At 41.7% G+C, this 27,809-nt stretch overlaps 3 protein-coding genes and 1 pseudogene across 5 annotated transcripts; 3 read left to right on the forward strand and 1 right to left on the reverse strand.

Moving 5' to 3' along the window:
• Nucleotides 1–771: 771 nt before the first annotated feature.
• On the forward strand, nucleotides 772–3,998 carry LOC146466785 (uncharacterized). Its single transcript, XM_085126539.1, has 2 exons — nucleotides 772–1,082; nucleotides 3,097–3,998. The coding sequence occupies exons 1-2, from the start codon at nucleotides 863–865 to the stop codon at nucleotides 3,597–3,599; spliced, it is 723 nt and encodes a 240-aa protein (XP_084982665.1). The 5' UTR covers nucleotides 772–862; the 3' UTR covers nucleotides 3,600–3,998.
• A 1,470-nt stretch (nucleotides 3,999–5,468) lies between these two features.
• On the reverse strand, nucleotides 5,469–10,052 carry LOC146466786 (uncharacterized; annotated as a pseudogene). The gene is made up of 3 exons (XR_014867913.1): nucleotides 8,793–10,052; nucleotides 7,879–8,156; nucleotides 5,469–6,348 (listed from the first exon to the last, which is right to left on the reverse strand). The product of XR_014867913.1 is annotated as an uncharacterized LOC146466786 (transcript).
• A 677-nt stretch (nucleotides 10,053–10,729) lies between these two features.
• On the forward strand, nucleotides 10,730–12,616 carry LOC146466787 (uncharacterized). Of its 2 annotated transcripts, none has more exons than XM_085126767.1 (3): nucleotides 10,730–11,007; nucleotides 11,971–12,062; nucleotides 12,108–12,616. In XM_085126767.1, the coding sequence occupies exons 1-3, from the start codon at nucleotides 10,791–10,793 to the stop codon at nucleotides 12,339–12,341; spliced, it is 543 nt and encodes a 180-aa protein (XP_084982893.1). In that variant the 5' UTR covers nucleotides 10,730–10,790; the 3' UTR covers nucleotides 12,342–12,616. The 2 variants fall into 2 exon arrangements, with proteins under 2 accessions (XP_084982893.1, XP_084982892.1); XM_085126766.1 differs by having other exon boundaries at nucleotides 11,971–12,055; nucleotides 12,101–12,616.
• Nucleotides 12,617–14,898: 2,282 nt separating this feature from the next.
• Nucleotides 14,899–21,144, forward strand: LOC146466788 (uncharacterized). Its single transcript, XM_085126668.1, has 2 exons — nucleotides 14,899–15,204; nucleotides 19,746–21,144. Exons 1-2 carry the CDS (start codon nucleotides 14,988–14,990, stop codon nucleotides 20,948–20,950), a joined length of 1,422 nt encoding a protein of 473 aa, XP_084982794.1. The 5' UTR covers nucleotides 14,899–14,987; the 3' UTR covers nucleotides 20,951–21,144.
• The last annotated feature ends 6,665 nt before the right edge of the window (nucleotides 21,145–27,809 follow it).

Genomic DNA, 27,809 nt, shown 5'->3' on the forward strand with positions numbered 1-27,809 from the left:
AATCATCTAATTTACCTTCCCGCTCGTCGAGGCAAATTAACTACAATGCTATGAATAAAATTCAAACAACTACTTAAAGTGGCCGACCGGGACAACTATGCTAATGTCACTCAGTACCAAACGGAAGTTCTCTGAAGCTGTTTATTAGCCCATATATGCGTTTCGGCGATATTACACCCGAAGGCAATTTCATTCATTACTAGAAAAAATTACGATGTGCAAATTTTATCCTCGAAGATTGATTCTCACAATCAGCGAGACACCTACGAAAAAAACTGTTTGCCTTTGTATTATATGTGTTCTCATTCATTTATGTTATAAGTAAAAACAGGACTCGAAGTTTTATCAGTAATCGATTTGTCAAGAGTACATTTGATCGATAATGATTTACGGGAATTTAATACAAGGTTGTACTGAACGAAGTCCACTGAACATTGCACCGGCTAAAACGTTGTTGACTTATTCAGCTTTTTCGACTTCCCGGACCCTAAATAACAAGGAAGTCCTTCTCTCTAGGATCAAGAATTGAGAAAGAAAGGAATCCCCAGCGAAAGATTCAAGAAAGTAGCACAACTTTACGAGAAATCCGCTTTCTATCGGCGTTCACCAAAGATCTGAACGCGACGAAATCTCACGGAGGAAATGACTACGAGCATGCTTTGCGATCGTAGGGTCCACACTAACATGTAACAATATCTAGTTTGTTCAAATTTGATGCTTACTTCATTCTGCTACTAAAAATAAAATAGACTCCTCATTACGTTCAAAGGGCAACCTGCATCAGATAAAGAATCTCGAGCAAACCAAAGTTTCATAGCGAAACACAACCATTCAAAGAATCTAAATTCAGCCCGCGGGAACAATGTTCAGACTTAAAGGATTGGCGTTTCTGTTCGTGCTCTTCTTTGCTTGCAACCTTTTTAATAACTTGCAGGCTGAGGACCCAGGAAAACAAGAAGACGAGTTTTCAGAAGAAGGAGCAGGTCTGGGGGAGCCTTCTGAAAACGATGGTGCTGGCATCACCGACGACAACGGTGTCAAAGTTGATGAAACTCGGCTGAGAGATGGCATCAGAGACGAAGGTTAGGGCGGTTTTTACTTAATCTGTTCGCAGCTTTCAAATAAGCTGCGGAGCGTTCATTCAGTGAAGCACTAATACTAAGATGAGAAAGAATCATAGTTTTAACGAGGACTCGTCAGTGCATATTACACCAAACGTCCTACTTTCGAATTCGATGATACAAGTTCTTAAAATTAACTTAAAATTACTGACTTCTCCCGCAAATGGATCTACAATGTTACAGTTAGGCAGGGACTCGCGCACTTGTAATAATACGGTGATTGATTCAGATTTTTTTTATTTATTCACTATTTCAATAGTCTACTACAAAAGGAAATTACAATACATCACAAAAGTAACAAAAAGTTAACATTAAATTACATAAATCATCAAAGGTAGAATGTGCGCAGTGACCACAGGAGCTTAGGCTTTCGAGTTGGTCACTGCCACGTGCAGCTAACTGACGTATAACGTGCAACTAACTTAGTGGCACAAAACAAAAGACAAGAAATTAAGAGTGCATAAAATAATACTACAATTTTTACATAAAAAACAATAGAAATGATAATTAATAGTCAGGGCAAGATAACAAATTAATAAGATATAAGAGTCGCCACTTGTTGAAATACGCTGAGAAGTGTAATGTCAACGGCTCGAGACCATCTCGATCAGCCTACCCCGCTCAAGATGTATGGAACTCAACTGGAAACGTTTCTGTTCAAGATCCTGTGATTCCTGTAAGGGACCGCCATCATCCTGGATTGCTTTGAAGAGGACTGATTCTAAATCACTGTGTTTATCATATCAATGGAAGTTGGATCAATGCCCACAGAAACTGCAGTGGCAATGCCGCGTTCCGAGAGCGCCAGTAAGAGAGTTCTGTATCGATAAAACAACCAAGGCCGACGAAATCAAGAGAATGAACACTTTGCTCATCGCTTAACGAGATACCGAAGGTCGCCTACTGACGCAATTTTTGCAATTACTGTTTTCAAGTCCGCTCATCATGCAGGCATGCGGGATTGGTTCGTTTAAAGAATTAACACTGAAATAAACGCCAGACTACACAATAGAGATCTGAAGAGGCGGTGAAATCACCGCAAGAAGTAATCGGAAACAGACCGAACGAAGAGGTTCTGTGTATTGAATAAGGCAAGCTGAGGGCGGGAAAAACAATACGTCCTTGCAATGATCAAGTGATATCACAGCCGGACAAGAAGCGTACACGCGTCTCAGTTGCAAGCCGGTGAACAGATGAAGTAAGACTATTGTAGAAATTCTGCCTGTTGACCTGCGGGACATAGGACCTGTGATCACAACTTGAAACTGAATAGACGCCTTCAGCTGAAGTTCGTTTCGACAATAAAGTAATCGCAAATGACGCGTACAGGTGGTCATTATATTAGGGAAACTATCTCCCAAGTGGAACTCTTATGGCGGCGTAAAACGTTTGAGTACTTGGTGCTGCGCGGCTAACGAAACGAATTTTGTTTCAGGGTATTTCCTTAGAAGATAAGATATACCGAACGTCAGACGTGAAAATATAAACTCGTGACCACTAAAATCGGTCAGAAAATGCTGCGTTAGGCTCTTTATCGAACCAACCAAGTGTGGCTCAGAAAGAGTTTCGTAACGGTCAATAAAAACGGCGGATTTCACAAAAAACTTCAGAAGTTTGGTTCTTTATCAGTGTTTAGGGCTAAACAAGAAATATTTGTCCTAGGGGCTTTTGTTGCTTTCGTGAGACATTTGCATTTACGGTAATATATGAGTCATATATATTTTTGCGTTTATGATTTGACGTGAAAACTTGCTGCCCGAGGGGACGGAAATCAGTTATCTTAGTCAGCAAAGTTCAAAGCGAACCTTGGTTGGCTACAATTCAACTTCACAACGATCGTTTTGCGTAAAACCTTACTGCATCGCTTCTCTTGTGCAACCCTCCCTAAAATTGAGACTGAGATTGGTGGAGAAATCACTCTAGCTGAGTATTCTGGCCACAACAGATGAATAATTTTTTTTAAACTTATTTTCAGATGAAAACTTGCAAGATAGCGGGAAGCGGCGTCGGTACATTGATGGATGTGTAGGAAGAAGAAATGACCCAGGATGGCACAAGTGCTGCCATGGCGCCCTGTACCGCAGGGCAGCTGACTTTGCCGACTGCTGCAGGTACTTTCGCTACGATCACCGAAGGTACATTTGCTGTGGTGGTATACTTCAGTCTAAACCAAGGGGCAGACCCACTTGTTGCAGAACACAAGCTTACAATGCCCAGTCGCAGATATGTTGTGGTGGAAGAGTTCGACCCAAACCAAGCGGCAGACCCACGTGTTGCAGAACGCAAGCTTACAATGCCCAGTCGCAGATATGCTGTGGTGGAAGAGTTCAAACCAAACCAAGAGGCAGTCCCGCGTGTTGCCGGACGCGTGCCTACGATTCTAACGAATGCATCTGCTGTGCTGGTAGAGTAAGGATCAAGCCAGCTGGCAGTAATTCCAGATGTTGCAGAACACAAGCCTACAATGCCCTGTCATAGACGTGCTGCCGCGGGACAGTTAAGAGCAAACGGCGTGTCAGCCCCGAGTGTTGCGGGTCACAAGCCTTCGATTCTGGAAGGTACATGTGCTGTGGTGATAAACTACGACGAATCCCGGCTGTCCATTCTGAGTGTTGCGGGACGAAAGCCTACGACTACGAAAAGGACATGTGCCGTGGAGGAAGAATACGGAGCAGGCCACCTGGCACGGAACCGGAGTGGTGATGACTACGACGGATCGATTTGAAACCCATTGCCTCTCAGTGCTATTACTTAATCACTAGGTGAACTGTGTTTTCAAAAATCACAGAAAACATCAAGAAAATAAACTGATAACATAGGGGTTAGTATTTAAGGTTTGGCAAATAAATTCACAAAGAAGAGGCAAAACAAGACAAACTGTGTTTGTTGGCATAAAGAAATTATAAACGTCTCAATTTGGCTGCAAGCCCACCCCCAACCTAGTAGTCTCCTTCGCAGCCGTCGTTTTGGTAACCCCGCACAACCAAATAACCATCTTCAGCTGCAGCTTGTGATTGCCGTCAATTTCCACATCTCCACGGCATGAAGCAACCAAGGGTTTTTCTCCTCCTTTCTAAATACGATTCTGGTTAATCACAGAACTGGCTCTAACTGTTCCCCAACACCATGCAACTAGCTTTAATCTTGAAAAGACATATTTAACATTTTCAAGAGTGTTAAATTGTCGGACACCACTTAATAAAAGGGTTGGCAAACGCGTCAGAGAATTTGTGCATGTATCGAAATCCGTTCAAAAAAGATCGCATCATTAAAAAAGTATGAATTCTGCACAGGGCATGATTTAGCTATGCTAACGTCAAGGTTGTAGCTGTGCTGGAGAGTGCAGTCGCGTCTCACTTCTCTGTACATTTTTGCATGAAACAATTATTCCAGGAAACTCGAATTGTACACCAACTCATCGTGGCCCTTACTCAATTCAATGAGGAGCAAAGCACCGATTTGCTCGGGGGTAAATATCAGTCAATTTTAGATCCGATGTTCTCCAATGTTGCTGAAGACCTTGGGCTTAACAAAATAAAAAATAAAAAAACAGAAATCATTTTACGTCGATTTTTTTTCCCTTTGACTATCTTCCAGTGCTCCAGAACTCAATTGTTTCGAAAAAGTGCCGTGTAGTTGCTAAGCGTGGCGACATGGGACTTAAGAGTATTCTTGTGCGTATGAAGAATGTTTTCAAGTAAATGCGGTATTGCGGCAATTGGTGCTAATCGTTTTCCGCAACGCATATGACTCCACTCCGATCATTTGTCCAGAAATGCACGTTAATGAGATGCATGAACTGATGATAGACATCACAAAGTGTCCCCTACCCTAAACTCTTACTAAAACACAAATAATTCTGTCAAACATGAAGTCATGAAAACGACAAAAACGTCTGTCTTATATAAAGTACCCAAAATCAGGGTTAAGTGCATGCTCAGATCAATGTCATAAGTCGTGTCAGCACACTTTATTTCAAATAAAAATGACTCCCTGGAAACACCAGAGATAAGAAATCGGGAAAAGCTTTCCCAAATTCTGGTTTCCTTGATACAATTTCTTCGATGAACCAGAAAAAAAGTAATTCGCCAGTATAAAAGTACTGGAAACGTGTCAAAAGGAACCAATCATCTTTTCTATTCTGAAGCCCTGATGAAACGGCGCATGATGGTCGATGATAGTTGACGATAATCAAAGCGCGGGAAAACAAGTGCAGCCGGAGTCAAACATAAAGAAAGAAACATACACAGCCGGACACGCCAAAGTAGATTACCTGAAAAAACAACAAACGCAGCGCGAATATCATGAACTGCTGCTTAGCAAACGCAAAACTAACAAAAACACATCCAATGGGGAGAAAAATTTATTTTCCTTATCCTCAAAATGTGATGACTCAACAAAAATATTTCTAGGATTTTTTCCCCGAAACAAGATTTAACATTGAGAAAAATTCGTTGCACAAGAATTAAGGGGTCAATTGTCACAGACAATCACCTCAATTACAAACTTTGTTTTTTTTTTTTTTCCAAAGATCAAATACAAAGAGCAATGTTGTAAAAAATAACTGTAACAATTTGCCCTACAAAAATAGCTGTGGGTCCTTCTGGGATCGTTCTCTGATTATTTAAATTGCTCAATTAAATATCGTATGAAATCAAATAAAATTATCTGTTTAAATGACCCTTTCACTCGTTGAGACAAACCTCAGAGGTAAATGAATTGAAAACCGTTAAGGCCATTGAAATGAAAGCTATAAACAGTATTCTCTGGTGCTGTTTAAAATGCCCAACAAAGTGGCTCTAATATGACGCAAAGCTGTTTAGTAGTTTCCTGAGGTACTTTCTGATAACAGTATTTTTCAAGAAGAAAATTGGAGCGCAATCCAGCCCCCCATTTTTTTTTTTGGGGGGGGGGGGTGGGAAGGGGGTAGGGAAGGGTTGAGGACTCTTAGAGTAAAAGGGTCAAGGCATCAATTTACAAATCACAATCTTCCGATATCTTTTCAATTCGTAAAAGAAAATAAAGACAAATTCGTCTTCGTTTTTACATTCGCCTAATAAATTTTCTCCTCCAAAGAACGTAATCGTTTACATTTTCATAAAAAACTGACGCAAATTTTAAACTTGAAGCCTTTTTAAATCTGCAAGTAACGTGACAGAAATATGGGTAGAAACCAGGCATCATTTCCGTCTCTTTTTCTATCAAACGTAACTTGCGTTGTTTCCGCCTACAAGGAAAAAAAATGTTACATGGAGTAAAATCAAATATTCTTGCGTAGGACAAAGCACGCTAACACCCCTTCACTTTCTCCTCTTTAAACTAAAAACCTCGAGTCAAGCATATCTAACCTTTGAAAATGTGGATGAAATCTTACACTTTGCACATTGTTTGGTGATACTGTTTACTTTCCTGTGATGCTGTTTACTATCCAGTAAATGGTGATTCTAAATTTTTGAGACTCAGGATGAAATCCTAAAGTGTGTTCATTCAAATGAATTGAAAGCTACTGAGCAGTACTTTCACGCGGCGCTGTTTATTACGCCGTACAAGGTGGTTCTAACTTTTGAGTCAGCGGGAGAAATCCTAAAATGTGACCATTCAAACTAAGGAAATTGAGATGTACTCTCCTGTGGAACTATCTATAGTAGTGTACAACGTGGCTCTAACTGTTATAAACATATTCAATTACCATCCAGATGGAAGATGTTGATCTCTGTTACTGTTAGTTCTATAAGTTTACTGTTAAAAGGATCTGTTTTATGGGCAGTGAGAGAAAAGGACTAGTGTCTGGCTAATATTTCTCTTTACTAACAAGAAAGCTTGTTAATCGTCGCTCTGTTCAAAAGCCGCTTCCATCACATTTGGTAAACCTTCTGCAATAGAAGGGAAGGGCGAAAGAGGAAATTCTTACTTGTAGCCCTATTCTCATTCGTAAATGAAGAAAGAAAAGAAAAGAGCGTACCAGAGTAGACAACAGAGGAAAGGTGAGGAGAGGGGAGAGGAGAGGAAAAGGAAAAAAGAATGTACTTTAGTGTGCTTCAATACGTCATCTTATATGGTTCGTCAGACAATGGTGACCTACTGTGAGCAGTTTCGTTTTGAAATGAGCAGAACAGTAGTTTCTGACGGTCTCAAAAGAACGTGCCACACGCGGGTTAATAGAGAAACAGCAACTAGTTTTACAAGTTTACATTTGACAGCGTACGTTTGGATTTCAAATCAAAATTGACATTAGGACCAGTAAAATGAAAACGATACAAAATAACAAGAACCAAAATGATAGATAGATTTTTTAAATCAGATTTCATTTGGCTGAGTATGCCTGTCACTGATTAAGCCCGCGTAGCAAGAGTTTGCGATCGGGTTTTGCACGTTTTTTCGCTTTTTGACGGCGCGGATATTAAGACGAGAGCGAAAGAGGGAGGGGAGGGGGGAGGGGACAGAAGAGGAGAGGTGAGGAGAGGAGGGGAGGGGAGGGGAAAGGAGAGGAGAGAAAAGAGGGGAGACAAGCGGAAAGAGAGGGAAAACGCTAGAAACAGGACAAGTACACTGTAAAATAATAATAATAATAATAATAACAAAACTTAGCAAGAGCCTTAAAAAATCAGTCATAGCAGCGGTAAACAGGATAAGAACGCAATTCCCTTTGCCTGTTAATTCAACATTTAGTATCAGGTTACTGTCAGCTTTGAACGCTACGATATACCAACGAGTATTCTCGCTACTAACACTATTCTAGATTCCTTCCAACCATTACCTCGTGGAAACGTTCTCTTCTTCTTTTCAAATTCCCTCATAAAGCTTGGAACCTGTTCCGCGGAATCTTCTGAGGGACGATGGGTTGTGATCGGCGCGTCTTTCTTTCGGCGAGCTCCTTTTTCCACGGTGGTATTTCAGGCGACGTCTTGAGCTCATTTTCCTTGTTTAACGCTTGTACGCCGTTGACGTCAACTCGCTGCTTTCGTTTTTCTGCCAGTTCCTTCTTCCACAGTGGTACGACAACCGACTTTGATATCTGTGCTGGTTGTGGACGAGCTGTAAAAATACATACAGTAATTATTATTAAAAACTCGATCATTGTATAATGCAATTCCAGGGATTTGATTGGCTTAGCGGCCATGGTATATTATGGTCTCGCGGGAAACAGTTAGTTTTGTTAGTGTTTTGTTATATATTTAGACTTGCCCTTCAACAATCACAGCAAAAGAAACAAACAAACAAACAACTGAGGAATTGTATCCCGGTCGGGATACGTTTGTATTTGATCAGGGGCACGTGACCAAGAATTAACCAATCACAGTGCTCGTTTTGTTGAGTAAAAGTCTAGGAATATAACAAGAGCAATAATTCCACGCCTGAGAAATAGCGACCATTAAATTGTCTTCTGGTTGTTCCTGCAAAGTGAAATCAGCAAAAACGATGTAATATGTTCCCTTAATTACATATATTTTGTCCTTTTATATTCTAAATCGTTGATTTATATTTTTTTAGCTTAGTATTGTGGCATTTAACAAAGAAGAAAACAGCCTTTTCACGCCCTCCTCATTTCCTTACAAACCTCAGAACGCAAAATCAATGCTCACGAAAATACCCAATGCTCCCGTCAATTGAGGAAGTATAGTAATTGTTTTCACTCCAGAGCGTGTAATTTGCACTTAAATTTGCACACACCCGGTAACGCGGCGACGGTCTTCTTCTTTTCCATAAGATCAATCTTTCACTTTGGTAACACGTCTCCGGTGCAGGTGGGCCTGTATGCCGTATCGAACGCGTCTGACCTGTCACGGTGGTCACTTCTTTTCCGGAGGGCCCTCAGATCACCAAATGACTTGGTGTTGTGTGACACAGGAGACGAGGAAGTGCGGGACCCTTTCCATTCCACCTTGGCGTGAATCACCTCTACGCTCTTTCTCCTGACAGACGAAGGATCAGGAACTTCTGATGCTGTTACAGTCACTGTTTTCGAGTGCGCCACCTTGTGTGGCGCACTCACATAATTAGAAGAAACTGTGACTCTTGAGACACCTATGACCTTCGGTTCTGATCGTGTTGTCGTCGGTTTCTCCGAAGTTGTCAGCGTAAGAGAATAAACAATTGGGTGACGTTTTTGTTGTTCCAGCGACCCCCGATGACGTTTCGCCGTTTTCGTAAACACGTAACGACGTACCATGATGCGACAGTGATTGCGTTACTGATTTGACAGGTGGCGAACTTGAAGTCATTTAATACTTCGGAAGACGTCCGTATTTTTAACGGCCCCGGTTCGGTTTCCGTTGGTACATCGGAAGACGTTCGGTTATCAATCGGCGTTAGTTCGGTGTCCGTGACTTTTGAGCCCGAAGATTTTGGTCCCATGGGATAAACAATTGGTTTAAAGTGAACATGTTGAAACTTTCCATGCGAGTCCTCGGTGTTGTCACTGCTTACAAAAGGTTCTGGCTTTGGTAAAGGACGCAAAAATACGTTATGGGGTCTACTACTATCACTCTCCTTCTCTTTGGATTGTTTTGCAACTGGCTCAGGTTTACACACGGGCCGAAGACAGATGTTCAACGCCGTTCGGCTTTTATCGTTGTCGTCTTCGGATTTCGTCAAAACCGCTTCAGGTTTCCGAACAAGACGGAGCATAACATTATGAAGTTTGTTTCCCCCAGGGCTGTCCGATTTTCCAACCACTGGTTCATTTCTATGAGCCACGGAACGAAGAGCGACTCCATTAATGACCATTAATATCAGAATTATCATCTACCGGCTCATATCTCTGAGCAACCGGACGTAGAAGAACACCATTCAGCGGTTTATCCTGGTCTTGGTCCATCTCCTCATGTTGCTTTGCTTTAGGGTGTCTCCGTCGTTCGTGAAGTTTCCTTCTGGCCTCAGCTTCCACTAGCCAAGCAGGTTTTCCAGTTCTTTCTCCATTCTTTCTTCTTAAGCTGCTTGGTTCTTCTTCCCCTCAGCAGCTGCACGGACAATTTCGGCCGCACTAGCCTGGGGGCGCTGTTGGAAAAGGAACAAAGGATGTACTTTAGTGTGCTTCACTACGTTATCTTAAATGGGCCCTAACACTATGGTGACCTACTGTGACTTTAATACCGTTTCGTTTTGAAATGAGCAGAACAGTAGTTTCTGACGGTCTCAAAAGAACGTGCCACAGGCGGGTTAATTTAGAAACAGCGACTAGTTTTACAAGTTTACAATTGACAGCGTACGTTCGGTTTTCAAATCAAAATTGACATTAGGACCAGTAATTAAAAATGAAATCGAACCAAAAGATAGATACATTTCTTTAATCAGATTTCATTTTTCCAAGTATGCCTGTCACTGATTTACTCCGCGTAGCAAGCGTGTAATCTGAGTTATGTTCATGCGACAAGCATCTTGCAAACTATTACTTTCATTCTATTGACACCAATTCGCACCAGTTATGGTAAAAGAAAATTTTTCCAAAGGTTCGAAATGAATTGTCCGGGTTGATCTGGCTACGTTTTAGGTATGAAAGTCAAGTCTCAAGTAACCAGGTTCGAAACGAACCGCTAATATCATAAATATTAGTTTGAGAGCGGTAAATCATGATTTAAAAGCAAGTCTATTACGCCGAACTTTGAGTAGCCCTTCGCAGTGCTCAGCAAGTTTTTTTATGGTTCAATTCGCGGATCATTACCTGATACAATGTTCAAGTTAGAGTTCGCCGTTGTCTTTGTTGTCCTTTTTGCTTGCAGCTGTTACCCAAGTCCACTGGCTGAAGAGCAAGCAGCCAAGATATCGGCAGACGAAGGACCAAGGGCGCTGTCTGACGAATACGTTGATGCGTTCGCCGAAGAAGACGATGACGGCCCTGAAGAATGGAAAGATGAAAATGTTGAGGACGAAAACGATTTTATGGCAGGTTAGTTACTGTTCAAGGCGGTAATTCGAAAACTCCTTCGTGTTGATTAAGGCATTTTGTAATTCGTTATTTGGCCTCTCTTGTTTTCTACTTAACTTCCCTTTAGTTCTCACCATTTTAAAAGTCGGCCTTTTCGAAAATTTCCCTTCTCAAGCTTTGATGTTGAAATTCATTTTTTGCGATGAATAATGGAGGATACCTATTGATTGAACTTTCGCAGCAAATTGATATCTTACAGTCAGGTAGTTTACGAGACCTCTATTGGCAAGAAAAATAAAAATATCTACATGACAGTTCAAATACAAATATCAGCCAGCAAAACCTTTCGTAATTATTCAGGAGCGATCAGCGTGCGAATTACATATACGTAAAAATAACTTCTTGAGCTTTCAATTAATCAATATTGGGTTTAGCATTTTGTGATTCCAGTAGTTGAAATAGTTCTGCAGTCAACTTTAACAACCAAAGTTACCAAACAGGTTCAAATTTAAAAATTTCAGGTTCAGGCAGCCTTAAGGAAAATGGATTGACTGGAATTTTAATTTGCGAACTGGTTAACGATGGTGACATTTTTACTGCGCATACGTTCTGCGCTTCTCAGAATAGCAGTGTATGGCACTTTTTCCAATTGTCTCTGAAAAATGCGCGGTTATCCCCAATTAATTTTTTTTTTTTGAACGTAAAAATACTTCTCCATTAGTAGGCACCCTCCTAAGAAACCCGAGTTTCTCGGACCATGTATTTTAGAGTTAAAATGAGGGTCAGAAATCATTGTTGCTTAATTATATCTCTGAGAATGCGTGGTGCCCCCCAATTTTCCTTTCACATAGCAAAGTAATAATCATTGTAAAGATCTGCTTTTCCCGCATAGTCATAAGTTTCAAAAGAGTACCTCTGTACCTCTGCACCGTCTTAAGTTAGTAAAAACTAAAGATGAATTAATCAAACTCTTTGAATCTTTAGGTTTATATTCAGCAATGAATAAAAGCTTGCCTACGGCAAAGCCGGCAGAAGATCCTCGATGGGCCCCTCGATGTGGTGGAAGAAAGTACGATCGAAGTCGATACATCTGTTGTGCTGGGTTTAGGTACAGGACTGGCCGACTACGTCGCTCGTGCTGCGGAACTCAACTTTACGACCCCAGTTGGCTAATGTGCTGTGCCGGGATGATACGGGTTACACCAACGGGCAATCCCGCGTGTTGCGGGACGCGAGCCTACGACGCCCGCTGGCAAATGTGCTGTGCCGGGATAATACGGGTTAAACCAACGGGCAATCCCGCGTGTTGCGGGACGCGAGCCTACGACGCCCGCTGGCAAAAGTGCTCTGGTTAACTGGGGAGGAGTGAAGTTAAGGTTGATTACTAAACGGAATCAAACCAGCGCGTTACCATTTGCTTTTAATCAGCTAATCATATAGTTTATCTAATAACTCAACGCAAATTTACAGAGGATACAGACTAGAAATAAACATACAATATATAATCAAGAATGTTATGAATCTTCAAACTTAACAGCACAGTTCATTAATCATGTTAGAATGGAATGACGCATGTATCTTACTTGGTAGTTAAGATAAACCTCGATCAATAAAAGTCGGCCAGTATTTATGAAGTTGTCGTGCTTCATTTTATAAATTTTAATTTAGACCTCCCACAAACCTCGAACTCTTCCTGTTTCGTACCTGAAAGCCGACCTGAATAATTATTTGGATCGAAGCAAATAATGAAGTTCGAATCCGGCCATAAAACTGAAACCAACGCTTTGTGCAACATGTTGTATCCGATACGCCTAGCACATGAAAGCGATAATTTAATAGACTGCAAGCAGTCCCTTTCTGGATAGTCGAGAGGTCGCGCGAAATAGCCGAGCACAAAAAAAAACTAGAGCAAACGAGCGGAGGAGGGCAGTCTCTTCTCGTTTATTTCTACACGCTCCAGTCTCGCTGCGCTATGAGCACACCATCTCGACTAACCAGAACGGGACTGCTTGCAGTCTAATAATTTATTTATTTATTTAGCTTCGCCTAACTAAAATACAAACAGAATGGAAACAAACAATAGAAACAAAAAAAAAAATACCAAAGATATGATAAAAAAGTTTAAAACAATTTAAAACAAATTACCGCATTTATTCGATTAAGCGCCCACCCTGGAAGCCAAAAAAGTTAATAATCGCCCACCCCCCACCCCCTCTCAACAAAAATCAAATTATACTTTACTAGGCTAGCGTGAAGTAAGAAGAGCGTCAGTTGTGTCTCAAAATAGACCTTTATCACACGGCGGCCATGTTGAGTCTCGGGAGAATAAAAAACTTTGCTTTTGCACGGCAAGCCTCGCACTGAATTCGCGTCTGGCCGACGCTTGCCGTGCGAAAACAAAACTTTTTATTCCCCCGAAACTCAACATGGCCGCCAAGTGATAAGGGTCTCTTGGTTTGAAATTAAATTCCTTGACTGACAGTTCACAGCTGAAAAGTAGGAGATGAGAATGGCGAAATTTTCCTTAAAGTTGAAACTGAAATATCTAAGTGACCGCAAAGTTGTTCCAGCCGTGACATCTCCTTTTCAAACTTCGTGGCAATACTCTACTTTGGGTTCGTGCTCTAAATGTCCCTGGAACAACAAGTCCATTTTCGAGCTTCCTTGATCCGGTGACTTTTGCAAAAACTTCGTTTTCATGTGTAGACAAGAAAAGATAGCTCGATTGGCACGTGCCTCGCCAGTTCGTCACTTGCTTCGATGTATGTCCGGCGTAGTCAATCGATAAAAATCGGCATTAATCAAGTGATTTTACTGATTGACAAAGGAAATCGGTGAAAATCGACAAATTAATTTGGCGTGTCAAATCGATATTATCGATTTTCATGATTTTATCGATTTACAATGGAAGTCCAACAATGTTGTTATTTTGGCATCGAACGTAAGGCTCAGACATTTAACGTTGAAGAAAAAAAGCGGTTCCAGTACCATAAACGTAATTAAATGATTTCCGTTTTTATTGAAAAGTGAAACCTGCGCACTTAAAATAACTTAAAAGGCTTGGTTATTTATCCCAATCTCGTTTCCAGAGCCCTCGTTACCCTTGTCCAGCGGAGCGGGAACAAGGGTAACAAGAGCTCTGGAAACGAGATTGTATTTATCCTTCAAAGACCCCCCCCCCCCCCCCCTATTCTCTGTCAATTTTACACTATCAGAGGAAATTCATTCAATAAACTGTCTGACTTTCTTGACTAATTAAAAGGAAGTTATTACACGCTCTCTAAAGCGTGGTAACAGCCGAAACCCAGTAATTTCACCTTCCAAACCCAAAATAGCGCGGAAAAATTCCATTTCCACGACCCCTCAAGCATGTATTGCTTTTATTCCCATCGTGTTTAAATAAAGAACGTTACTTACTTACTTACTATTTCTAACACCTGAGAAAGAAAAAAACAAATTCTGCATGAAAGGTTCAAGAAATTAAAACAGCCCTTCTTTGCGTAGCCTCCCACGCAGTCGTTTTTAGGGGACTCGTATTGCCTCTTCCCCACAAGCCGGGTCAGAAAAGGAGTCCCCTAAAAACGACTGTGTGGGAGGCTATGCTCTGAGAGAAACCCTCCAGTTGTTTTGACGTTCGCAAGAGACTGAAGAGATCCTTGGAAGAGATCTAACCTTAGCACCAGGCCTTCCTAAGAGGAGGGGTTAGGGGGCTCGCCTCCCACCCCCCTCTGAAAAGCCTGATACCCAGGCTAGACGAGATCTGAACGCAACGACGGCTCGAGCGAATGAGGTGAGATCTCAAAAATACGAGTATGCTTTGCGATCGTAGCGCCCAAACTGACAACGTGAAACAATACCTGTCCAGTTTCTTGAATGTGACGCTTACTTCATTCTTCCGCTAAAAATAAAATAAACACGTACTCAACTTCAAACTGATTCAAACCGGTTTCACAGCGAAGCGCGACCATTATTGAAAGAGCCTAAATTCAATCGCGGACGCAATGTTTAAGTTAAGACTCGCGTTTCTTTTCGTGGTCTTTCTTACCTGCAATTTTTATGAAAACCCGCGGGCTGAGGACTCGGAGAAGCAAGAAGACGTGATTTCAGAAAAAAGAGCAGGTTTGGAAAAACCTTGGGTAAAAAACGATGATCGTATTGCTGAAGAGGACGAATTTGACGATGATGATGAAATTCCCAGAGACGTCTCCGGTGAGGAAGGTTGGAACCGCTATTACTTAATCTGTTCACAGTAGCTATAGTAGTTGATTAAAAAGGCGAACTGATGACCTACATATATACTCAACTGATACGAAAAGAGGAAGAATTATGAGTTTGAACAGGATTCAGCATACGTACGCCATCAGCCTTACTTTTGCGCTCAATACAAAGCAAAATAACCCAAGGTGTATAAAATTCTCGGTTTCTCAAGCTCTCAAGTTCGGTTTGTCTTTTAAAATAAGAACATTTTGCTTTGGTAGGGGTATGATTTAACCGATTATGACTGACATGTAAGGGACTCACTGCTTGACTAGTAATTGCAAGGTAGCATCGATCACGCTCGTTTCCTTATATAATCAGGATAAAATAAAAGTCATTATTAGTTGCTTTTTCTTAATGAAGTCTTCCAGGTCCTGCCGACAAAATATGGCGCCAGAAATGATCGAAGTGTAATCGACCCTGAGCAGTAATTTAACGCGACAAATACTATCACTGACGAAGAACTGCTTCTAATTCCACAAATATCGGCTCAAAGCACAGAATTAGAACAGTAGGGCCCAGTCGTGTAATTGCCAATTCTCTCCAAACTTCAGTATATTCCACGACCGCGGTAAATTAGCTAGTCAAAACCATTAACAGAAAAGAAAAACAACTTAGAAAGCAACTTAGCAGTGAATTGAAAACGCTTAAAAACAAAAGCCGACTGAAAATATACAGATTAGCCGAAATCATGAGCAGCCAGGGTGCCATTTCAAGGAGAATTTTCGAAACCGCGTTGTCTTTCCTGAAAGTCGGAGAAGAAATACCTGAAGTCTGGCATAGGGATTATCAGTTTCCATGAAACAGATTATCTCGTAGTATCACATCGAGCAAGCAGATTAACTGAGATCGTCAACAGGTGTAAAGAGTTTTGCAAAACCAACGGAAGTTAGTCAAGGGAATTTAACAACATTGTTCAATACCGGAGGGTTATAAATCATGTAATTCAGTCCGCTATGTCTCAATGATTCGGTACCTTGTTATTATTAAAGCAAGAAACGTTTGTCTAATGCAAATCTTGCCATTTTGTGAAAAATTTGCATTTGCAGCGTTATTATTTTTCTTTCTTGTGTTTTTATTTTGACGTGAAAGCTCACTGCCTGAGGCTACCGACTTTCTTTTGAAACAAAGTTCAAGCGACATTGGTTATTTTCAGCAAAAAGACAAATTAATAATAATAATTGAGCTACTGATAAGGCGATGTATTCAAAGAATTCCAAAGTTCAAAGACCGGGAGATAGGAAAACTGCACAAGAGTTACTGTTAATAGAATTCCAAAGTTTTGTTCCGGTTTTGTACCTTAACTCAATTTCATCAAGTCAAGAATACTAATATTTAATATTGCATAATCAGTTTTAAGTATGGAACTTGCCCAAGGAAAAGAACTATATAGTCGAAAATATTATCACTTAAAACGGAGAACACAAAATCTGACCAGCAAGATTTCGCGCGCATATTTTTAACCCTCGTATAAACCGTGGGCAGATCCTTCGAATATTATATGCTTTGTTCGTTATGTTATACGTTCCTCAATAACAACAAGAAGAGTGAACGTGTTTGAAGATATGGTGTCGTATTTTAATTTGTAAGTAAAGTCTTCAGGACTTCGGATTCCGGGTAGATAAATTTCACAGATTTGCGGTTCCCGAAAGAATGAAGCAGATTGTGGATGGATTCAGAATATACACTTTCCCCTTTTTTGGTCACCAGCCTTAAGAATTTCTTGTTCTATAGTTTAATAGGTCCTACATCTCGTGTTTTGTTATCCGCCAACCTACCAGTATATTTTAGTTCTTTTAGCTCCTAAATTAATAATTTAGATCTTAGTGCATACGCTTTAAATTTCCTAATTTTGACAAAGCGTCAACATAGCTTTATCTTTTTCTCTGCCATACATGCATTTGATCATATTTCCATGAAATTTGCGCGGTAGAAGCAATAATTTATTATTACGATTTTTATTAATTCTAGTGTAAGCGATCGGACACTGTTCCTTTAACAAATTCAAATTAGTTTCTCCTTTCATTCATACATGATCATCATACTTCATCATCCTTTTAATTTAATTGTCTGGCCGAAATTAAACACGACGATTCACCAGTCAAGCCTTGCCGAGTAAAAAGGAACTGAAGAGGATTTTTGATCGACGAGGACAATGCCGTGTCTGAAGATTATTTGCATTGGTCACATCATTGGTCACCCCTCCTTGATACTGCGTGTGGTATATTTCTTTGATAATTGGCTCGTATTCCTCTCTCTACGGTGGCCATCATCAGCAGGGGTGGCTATTTCTAACGCATGTTGAAACCGTTTAAACGGGCCTAAACGATCTGGTCAGAAAGAGAGGATAAACTGCCAAACCAAGATGCGAGAGCAAGAGCCATTCCAACGTTGGCGCAAATGCAATTCATGCTTTAAGATAAGAGGTATTTTACTGTATTGGAGAATGACTTCAATCACGTCCATTTCCCCCACTCTTGCAGATAAGATAGTGAAATTAGGAATCATTATGATCCTGGTGCGGTGGATTCTATTAATGGTAGACTCGAGACGATATAGGATGAGATTTGGGCGCTGGATCTCGAACCGTTTTGAGGTCATTATTGATTGCGTCAAAAATTGGTGTTTCGACTCGTTTTCATATCTGGATGGCATGATCATCAGCTGCAAACGTGGATCAGCTGCTGCTACTTCCATGGATATCTCGCTGGTTGCCAGCGATAGCTCAAGCAATGGACAGGTGACAACCAAGTGGCAACTTAGCCAGACAACGACTACTGGAAACTTGTCCCTCTTAGCCATCTAGAGAGTTGGGAGTTGGAGTGGCCATCGGCTATATCCTGACAATGGTGGTTAAGCACGTGGTAAATATATAACATCACCAAGCTTGGGCCTAGTGAGATATCTTGCAGGGCGCACAGAACATACGGTCTTTTCAAACTGATTAAAGCTGCAGTCTCGAGTAGGCCTTGACACGGCCCGGTGGCCCGTCTGTTCATTCGACATTTGCAAGATCCAGTTTGTCAGAAGGAACAGAGCACCCAAAAACGCGTCAAGAGTCGCAGCAGAAGCCACAGCAAATATTGAGAGACTCAAAACTGTTCCTCCCTGGGTTCAGACTGCAAGGAGACAGGTCGAGGAAATTACCCCATCTGGCGATGCTGTGGCAGATTCATCGGCACATCACAAAGCTCAAGTTCTGGAGGTTGACTGCATTGGTGATTCTATCTGGAGTGCAACCAACCGACGGTTCTAAGCAGAGAGGGCATATAGCTAGGAGTTGCAGCTCTTTGGAGAGACAACAGGCGTATTTTTGAGTGGGGTGGGTATCAGGGCGAGACTTACAAAAACGCTTTCCAGGGTGGGAACTGGAAAGAATGCTGTAAGAGAGGACGATGTCATAACCTCAACTGGGCTCCAGGAAGAAAAATTAAAATGCATGGGAAGAACCAAGACTCTAAGAAGACTCTGATCACATTTTCAGGTTTCTCTTTGCTTGAAAACTAACAACTCACAATCTTCAACTAACTCCGACAACTGAGAACTGACACTAAGGGGGCCAGAAATAATAATTTTTGTTTTCTAACATAGTGATTGAGTTTCCATAGTTTGGTCCAAAATCACAAGAAAATCGACTAATTAACTGAAAAATCTTCCATCAATATAAATTCCAAAAAATTATTTGGAAAATCTTTGGAGGCAAAGGCCAGTACAAGTTTTCTAGTGAAAATAATGATTTTGTAATTTGGGCTGTCCGTGGTTTAGAATTGGGTTAATAAAGTAAGAGTGACAAGCCTACGCGACTTCCTAGCGCATGTTTTAGCCTTTTAACATCTAGTTGACAAGCGAAATTCAGAATAAATTGGTTTTTAAAGGCCGGTGCTACTCCCAAGTATTTGTAGCGGATTTGGACGATCTGCTGTTCATAGTGCAGCTTGAGTTTAGGATGGTATTTATATCATCATTGTGGGGCAGAGACCTTGGAGGCAATTTCGAGCTAAACAAGGTGTTTATACCATAATAAATCATGAAAATGTAAGACAAAAGCATCAATGTGTTTTTTTTTTTTAAAGGTCTTAGAGGCTATAGCTTTCTGTGTAGGGGTAAAAACAAAAACGTCCAACTAGAAACCCTGTCTGTATACAGGAGACCCCTGTGGATGGGTGTGCGGAGTTTTCCCCCCAAGACTAAAAATCCTAGGTACGGCCCTGATCAAGTTACCGAATGTGAAAAGAAATTGCGTTTTTATTATGTTTGATGTGTATTGTGTACAACCTGTATCTCTGAAGCGGTCACTTAGCAATGCCCCAAGGGTGCGGACGCTTAACACAGCGGGTTCGACTGTATTTGGTTGTGGGAAGTTTAATGCTCGTCCCCGTAATAAAAACTTGGACTTTTTTTTAAATAAAGGCTACTATCATCCTCATCATCCTCGTCATCTTCGTCGTCGTCATAATCATCGTTATCATCATTTACCTATTTACTTATTTATTTATCGACAGATGAAAGATCGCCAGGAGTCGGAAAGCGTCGATACACAGCTCGATGTGGTGGTACAACATACAATCCACGGTGGTACAAGTGCTGCAATGGCGTCATAAGCCGCAAGCCATCAAGCTCTTCCAGTTGCTGTGGAAAACGAGCCTACAGTGCCCGTTGGTACAAGTGCTGCAATGGCGTCATAAGCCGCAAGCCATCAAGCTCTTCCAGTTGCTGTGGAAAACGAGCCTACAGTGCCCGTTGGTACAAGTGCTGCAATGGCGTCATAAGCCGCAAGCCATCAAGCTCTTCCAGTTGCTGTGGAAAACGAGCCTACAGTCCCCGTTGGTACAAGTGCTGCAATGGCGTCATAAGCCGCAAGCCATCAAGCTCTTCCAGTTGCTGTGGAAAACAAGCCTACAGTCCCCGTTGGTACAAGTGCTGCAATGGCGTCATAAGCCGCAAGCCATCAAGCTCTTCCAGTTGCTGTGGAAAACGAGCCTACAGTGCCCGTTGGTACAAGTGCTGCAATGGCGTCATAAGCCGCAAGCCATCAAGCTCTTCCAGTTGCTGTGGAAAACGAGCCTACAGTCCCCGTTGGTACAAGTGCTGCAATGGCGTCATAAGCCGCAAGCCATCAAGCTCTTCCAGTTGCTGTGGAAAACGAGCCTACAGTGCCCGTTGGTACAAGTGCTGCAATGGCGTCATAAGCCGCAAGCCATCAAGCTCTTCCAGTTGCTGTGAAAAACGAGCCTACAGTGCCCGTTGGTACAAGTGCTGCAATGGCGTCATAAGCCGCAAGCCATCAAGCTCTTCCAGTTGCTGTGGAAAACGAGCCTACAGTCCCCGTTGGTACAAGTGCTGCAATGGCGTCATAAGCCGCAAGCCATCAAGCTCTTCCAGTTGCTGTGGAAAACGAGCCTACAGTCCCCGTTGGTACAAGTGCTGCAATGGCGTCATAAGCCGCAAGCCATCAAGCTCTTCCAGTTGCTGTGGAAAACGAGCCTACAGTGCCCGTTGGTACAAGTGCTGCAATGGCGTCATAAGCCGCAAGCCATCAAGCTCTTCCAGTTGCTGTGGAAAACGAGCCTACAGTCCCCGTTGGTACAAGTGCTGCAATGGCGTCATAAGCCGCAAGCCATCAAGCTCTTCCAGTTGCTGTGGAAAACGAGCCTACAATGCCCGTTGGTACAAGTGCTGTCAGGGGCAGGTAAAGCGGCGTTGCTGACCAAATGGAGTCGAAACGCATTGCTTCTCCAAAGAGTGAGAAGATCTGAGCACGAGATCACCTATTGCCTCATACTTGAGTTGTGTCATCATTCTTTAGGTAGCGCGTTTGTATTAGAATAGAATGATACATGTAAGGGTCTTTAATAAATTAAGGGAAAGTTTGATCAATAAAATTACAAACAAGAGGCAAAATGAATGCTTTGACCTGACAGTGTGTCACACTGTGTTTTAACCCCCTCCCCCCCCCCCCCTTCTCCCCTCCCCACCCATGACTTCGGTTAACACTAACAACTGACCGAACACTGCAGAAATAGAGGACTCACACACCGTAGTACTACGAAATATCCGCCTTGATATGTGACCTGGGGTGGGAACCGACAGAAAAATTCAGGTGTGTGTGTGTGTGTGTGCACGCTTTTTGAAACCCTTACGATAAGACCCAAGTGAAACCGCAACAATAAATATGAAATAAGCTAAATCGGTCGAAAGACCGAGACGAAGGCCGAAAACATGTGAGTAGGGGTTGTGAAGGGTACAAATGAATGTTGCGCCATAAGCACTAACGACTGAAATAAGGGATCAGAGAATTAACTATGCAGTGTATGACGCTCAGTGGGAAATTCATGGGTTCGCTTTAGCACTTTACCACACACTGCAGAGGTAATTCTCTTATCTATCCTAGGAGCTGTGCATGTGTAGGCCTTCCAAACCAATTTTGCTCGTGAAAACCATGGCCAACCCCAGACCAAAATGGTTAACAATCTATACCCTATGTCAGACCAAGGGGTTGATCCAAAACTACTTCAGTCTAAGTTTAAGGACATTTTGTCAAAACCGGGGGGAGTTGACCACCCCCTTGTTTTTTTTTTTTTTTAATAAAAATGACCAAAAATCACCTAAAAAATTGTCAAAAGTATAAGGATCTAATCGTATAAGAATTCAACCAAATCTTTTCAAATTTTCAGTGAATGTTGTCCTACCCAAAGGCAATCTATTGACTACGTTTCATTCTTCTACGACTAATTCGTATTACACAAGTCGTCTCAGCCAAGACCCCCCTCTCACCCAATTGAGAAAACTGTTAAAATACCCAAAGTTTAGGCCAAAATAACTCCAATGGCGGAGCATGCTTCACAAAACAGAACATATCGTCTAAAAGGTGATACTTTATACTAACATTTTCTGTAAAAAAATCTTTGGGCACTCCCTAAATTATTCCACGGCACGGCTGCAAACACTTCGTCCACCAAAGGCTACCCGCTTTAATTTTTTCATCATAACGCGCAAATTAGGTAATTATGACACAGCAACAAACAGAAAATGCCACAAAATGGTTACATACCATACACTTTGATAAAATAAAACCATTTCTATCTAATCGCCTAAAAAAACTTCGCCCACCACAGGATACCCACGTCAGTTTTTTTGTTTTTCATTATAACGCGCAAATTTGGTAATAATGAAAAGACAAAAAATGACGCAAAATGGTTACACACCAAAAACGTTAATGAAATAGAACAATTTAGAAGGCTTTTGTTTGTCGTAAGCCATGAAAATAACAATCGGCAGCTTAATGATGGCCTCTATTATCGTATAAGTGAACTACGTGACAGGACTTACTCTTCGCTAAGTCACCGATCGTACGAACTTTTTTCTCTGGAATTCTTGCGTCAGTGATGTAAAGGCGCACTTAAGATAATAACAAACAACGCAATCATGTGTAACCTCTGAGAGAGAGAGAGAGAGAGAGAGAGAGAGAGAGAGAGAGAGAGAGAGAGAGAGAGAGAGAGAGAGAGAGAGAGAGAGAGAGAGAGAGAGAGAGAGAGAGAGAGAGAGAGAGAGAGAGAGAGAGAGAGAGAGAGAGAGAGCTGATACTTGCTCGTGTCGGTTTGTTTTACGAGAAGGGTGAGGATATGGTTATTTTCTGTTTTTTTTTTTTTTTTTGTAACTTTAGCTCGATTACCTTCTAAAAGGAGCCCATGGTCATAGGCTTCTACTTCTAATGGATCATTTTTCCCAGGAGGATCGTGGGGCAGGGCAATTCGCTAAAAAGTTACAGTGACTATACAGATATTTTTTCGCTAAACCTCAGGGTCAGGAATTCAATTATGGAGCACGGTGTCAATTAAGAATGAGTGTTCTAGAACGGGGTGTGAAAATGAGCGCCTTATAAGTCCATTGAAAAAATTAGTCAGATCTTTGGTTAAAATCCGCACTGGAATTGCCGCTACTTATAAATTTAGTGATGGCCTACGCCGGCCTACGACATTGATCGGACTTCTAGTATTTTCTAGGGCACGAATCACTTACACCTACAACGGGGTCAAATTTACAACCCCTATTTCAGAAGAAGAGGTTTCGGTTCCAGCAATATAAGGGGGCTGGGGCTCTCTTTTGACTAGACAAGACAGCCAGTGACACGAAAGCTCCTATCGAATCGCATGGGGGCGTCAAAAGCTGATACTCAGCGGTGTGCAAGGTTGACGAAAGGTCACTCGCTGAGTGGTATACAGTCTTTGAACAACATCATGTTCACTGAGAGTGGAGAGATCATTGCTTGGCGGGCCTACAACGTCGGACCCGGAAAGGTCTTTTCCACGGCGTCGCTGGCGTGTCTCGGTACCCCTCAAGGCCCGAGGAACTTACAAGTTCACAAGGCGTTCAGTAGTCCTGACATGCTGACTGGTGTCTTCCGTGCCCCTTCCAGCACGCGGGAACAGCAGCCCGCAGCACCTCCAATGGAACCTATAGCCTCGGAAGGGATTCAGCTCGAAGAAGAAGAGAGTGTGGTCTTTGGTTGTCCAGAGAAGGGTTGTATAAAGGTTTACCAAAGTCAGAGCAGCCTTCAGCGACACCTTGATGCCGAGAAACACCTTCTGGCGTTAGAGAGAGAGAGAGTCCACGTACGATGTGATAGAGAAAAAGTGGGCAGAGACCTGCAAGTCAGTTTCTGGTAGCTACATGGAAACAGCTCATCCGCCCACATCTACATCCGCCTCAGTTTCCCATAGCCAGTCGGAAGACGCACCGCCAACAGCTGACATGGGCTGGTCACTAAAAAAGACCAAGAAGTGTGTTCATTTCACCACCAAAGTTGCGTGAAGTCTTCCTTCAAGGAGTGGACACTGGGAATAAAGCAACGGCTGAGGATGTAGCAGCACGAATGAGGTCCATGCGAACCGCTGAGGGAACGAATAATAATAATAATAATAATAATAATAATCAATTTATATAGCGCTTTTTATATAACATTCAAAAGCGCTTACAATATAAAAACGAAAAATTTAGTCAAAATCAATAAAATATAAAATTTAAGAATAATCAATCAAACAAAAAGTAAGAAATAAAATAAACAAAGTAGAGATTAATCAGATGTCATATGCTTTTTTAAACAAAAATGTCTTCAAGTGTTTCTTGAAAGTGTTTAAGTTCTTGGCAGTCCTAATTGCCAGAGGAAGCTTATTCCACTTGGATGGACCAGCAAAAGCGAATGCTCGATCACCAAAAGTCTTACATTTGGTTCGAGGCACCTCTAACAAAGTGAGATCATTAGATCTCAAAGAACTTCTGATAATATTATGACAATAATATTTAATAATAATTAATATTTCGATGGCGCGAATTAATATGTGGATATGATTGTTTGATTGATTGATTGATTGATTGATTGATTGATTGATTGATTGATTGGTTGGTTGGACGAAGGCCTTCACCAAAGACGAGTCGCTGACATCTACCCAGATTTCCAGATATTTCAGTAGATTGGCCGCATTAAACTTAAGTGGGGCTCTTCATAGAACAGAGGAGGCTAGGCCAGCACCAACAGAACCGGTACCCGATGGAGGAGAAAGCGAAGATGAGGAGGAAGACCCATACGTGGCAGAAGCTCCCATCATTAGAACACGGCTTCAAATCAGGAGGGAGCTAGAACTTTAACTTTACTTTCGATCAGAGTGTTTATTTGTTTAACATATTTGTTTTGAATTTTCTCTTCGATAGGTTTGACAAAGGGCAGTTTATTAGGGCATAGGTCACAAAAACACCCAGTCGATTTTATTTTCAGTATAGCGAGGTTTTTCCGATAAAGTTTTCTGCATCAAACTGCGATGTCAGGCGTGCAAATTTCAAGCATATGTATTATTCTTTTATTAGACGAACAAAAGCAAATTTCATTTTACAATCATTCTAACGTTCAAGTACAGACAATGTAAGCATTTTGATAGTGTTGTTTGACTCGCGTGCGTGACTTAGCGAAGAGTAAGTCCTGTCACGTAGTTCACTTATACAATAATGGAGGCCATCATTAAGCTGCCGATTGTTATTTTCATGGCTAAGGACAAGCAAAAGCCTTCAAAATGGTTCTATTCACTCGGTGTTTGGAGATCGGAGGATACACTCTTCCGCGTGTTTGATATATTACTTAACATAAAATTTGGTAAACTTTTACTTTGAATTTCTCTCTCTCTCTGGCTTTTCTGATTGAATCACGTGAGGAGTGGATAACTTTAAGTGGTATTAGTTGCATGTCAGTTGCTCCTCACGTGATTCAATCAGAAAAGCCAGAGGGTCTTTTCTTATAGATTTAGCGGGGACCTTGGAACCCCACGGTTTGAATAGACGTGATGAATTGTAATTTTTTTATTTTATTTTACTTATTTCCTTATCCTTTGGTACCACCTTGTAAACGTCATTTCCGCCGCTCCTATGTATCGCAACATCCTCCATAATCTAATATTGTAATTTCATTTATATAATTCAGTAACATGTAAACCTGAAGAAGGCTGGTTTGGCCAGCCGAAATATTGTTTTAAAATATATTACGTTGTGTCAGCTCTGCAGTAGTCTTTGGACTTCTCATCGTCTGTTCACAGTCCCCCTATTTTTCCGTGGGATTCTCGAGACCGGTACGCGTCCATGGAGCTGCCGCCACCTTGGTTTGTAAAAGAGAGTGCGATCTGGGGAGAGCGTCTAAACTACCGAGGGGAGGAGAGCGGAGTTAAGGGGCGGCGGGAAAAATATTTTTTCGCTTCCCCTCCCTCACTATACTAACACCCACTGCCGCTCCCCTCGGTAGTTTAGACACTCTCCCCAGATCGCGCTCGCTTTTACAAACCAAGATGGCGGCGGCTCCATCGAACCGTACCGGTCTCGAGAATCCCACGGAAAAAATAGGGGGACTGTGAACAGTCTAAGGACAAATGGTATAAACTAAGATTTCATTGCTACATTTCATAGCTACTTTCAGTCCAAGAATCTCAGAAAATCGAGCAAGAGAAAATGTTAAAGCTTGGATTCGCGTTTCTTTTTGTAACCCTTTCTGTTTGCAATTTTTATGAAAATTCGCGGGCCGAGGAGCCAGAAAAGCAAGGAGACATGATTTTAGAACGAGGAGGAGGGTCGAGAGAGGCTTCTGAAAAAGACGATGGTGGTTTTGCCGTCGAAGATGACAGAGACCACGGTTATGATGAAAACACGAAAGAGGACTTTGGGAAAGAAGGTTAGAACTGTTTTTCCTTAATCTGTTCACAGCGGGAAGACAGAAAGGAGGAGCGTTCATCGACTGAAAAATTTGAATGATAATTTAGCAATATTGATTTTTGCGTTAACCGAAGCTCACAAAGAGGAAGATTAATGGATTTGGAGTGATCACCATGCAAACAACCGTCCCAACTTTTCCAAATAGCCACGGTAATAATAATAATAATAATAATAATAATAATAATAATAATAATAATAATAATAATAATAATAATAATTTTTAAAATCCCTATCCAAAGGCGCTGATGCGCTTTACAATGTATCAAGGTCGTAGAATTATAATCGAGGGTGGCGCTATCAAATGTTGCGGACACAGATCTAGAGAAGAAGTCTACGATTCCAGGTCGCAGATATGTTGTGGTACAGTCTATAAAAAACCGCAAGGCTGTTGTAGGGGCCAAGCCTACGATCCTAGAGAGTGTTTCTGCTGTTCTGGTGCAGTAGGATTCAAGCGGTCACAGATATGCTGTCGTGGTACAGTTAAGAGCATAGGGCGTGTCAGCCCCGAGTGTTGCGGAACCCAAACCTTCGATTCTGGAAAGTACATGTGCTGTGGTGATAGAAAACGACGAATCCCGGCTGTCTATTCTGAGTGTTGCGGGACTCAGTGATCCCTACGACTACACAAGGTACCTGTGCCGTGCAGGAAGAATAGAGGGAAGGCTACCTGGCATGGAACCGAATTGGTGATGACTACGACGGATCGATTTGAAAGCCATTGCCTCTCAGTGCTATCACTTAATCACTAGGTGAACTGTGTTTCAAAAATCACAGAAAACATCAAGAAAATAAACTGATAACATAGGGGTTAGTATGTAAGGTTTGGCAAATAAATTCACAAAGAAGAGGCAAAACAGACTAATTGTGTTTGTTGGCATGAAGAAATTATAAACGTCTCAATTTGGCCGCAGTAGTCTCCTTCGCAGCCGTCGTTTTGGTAACCCCGCACAACCAAATCACCATCTTCAGCTGCAGCTTGTGATTGCCGTCAATTTCCACATCTCCACGGCAAGAAGTAACCAAGGGTTTTTCTCCTCCTTTCTAAATACGATTCTGGTTAATCACAGAACTGGCTCTAACTGTTCCCCAACACCATGCAACTAGCTTTAATCTTGAAAAGACATATTTAACATTTTCAAGAGTGTTAAATTGTCGGACACCACTTAATTAAAGGGTTGGCAAACGCGTCAGAGAATTCGTGCACGTATCGAAATCCGTTCAAAAAAGATCGCATCATTAAAAAAGTATGAATTCGGCACAGGGCATGATTTAGCTATGCAAACGTCAAGGTTGTAGCTGTGCTGGAGAGTGCAGTCGCG

This window comes from Pavona decussata, unplaced genomic scaffold (genome assembly GCF_977016875.1).
Source record: "Pavona decussata unplaced genomic scaffold, jaPavDecu1.1 SCAFFOLD_140, whole genome shotgun sequence".
Classification (NCBI taxonomy): Eukaryota; Metazoa; Cnidaria; class Anthozoa; order Scleractinia; family Agariciidae; genus Pavona; species Pavona decussata.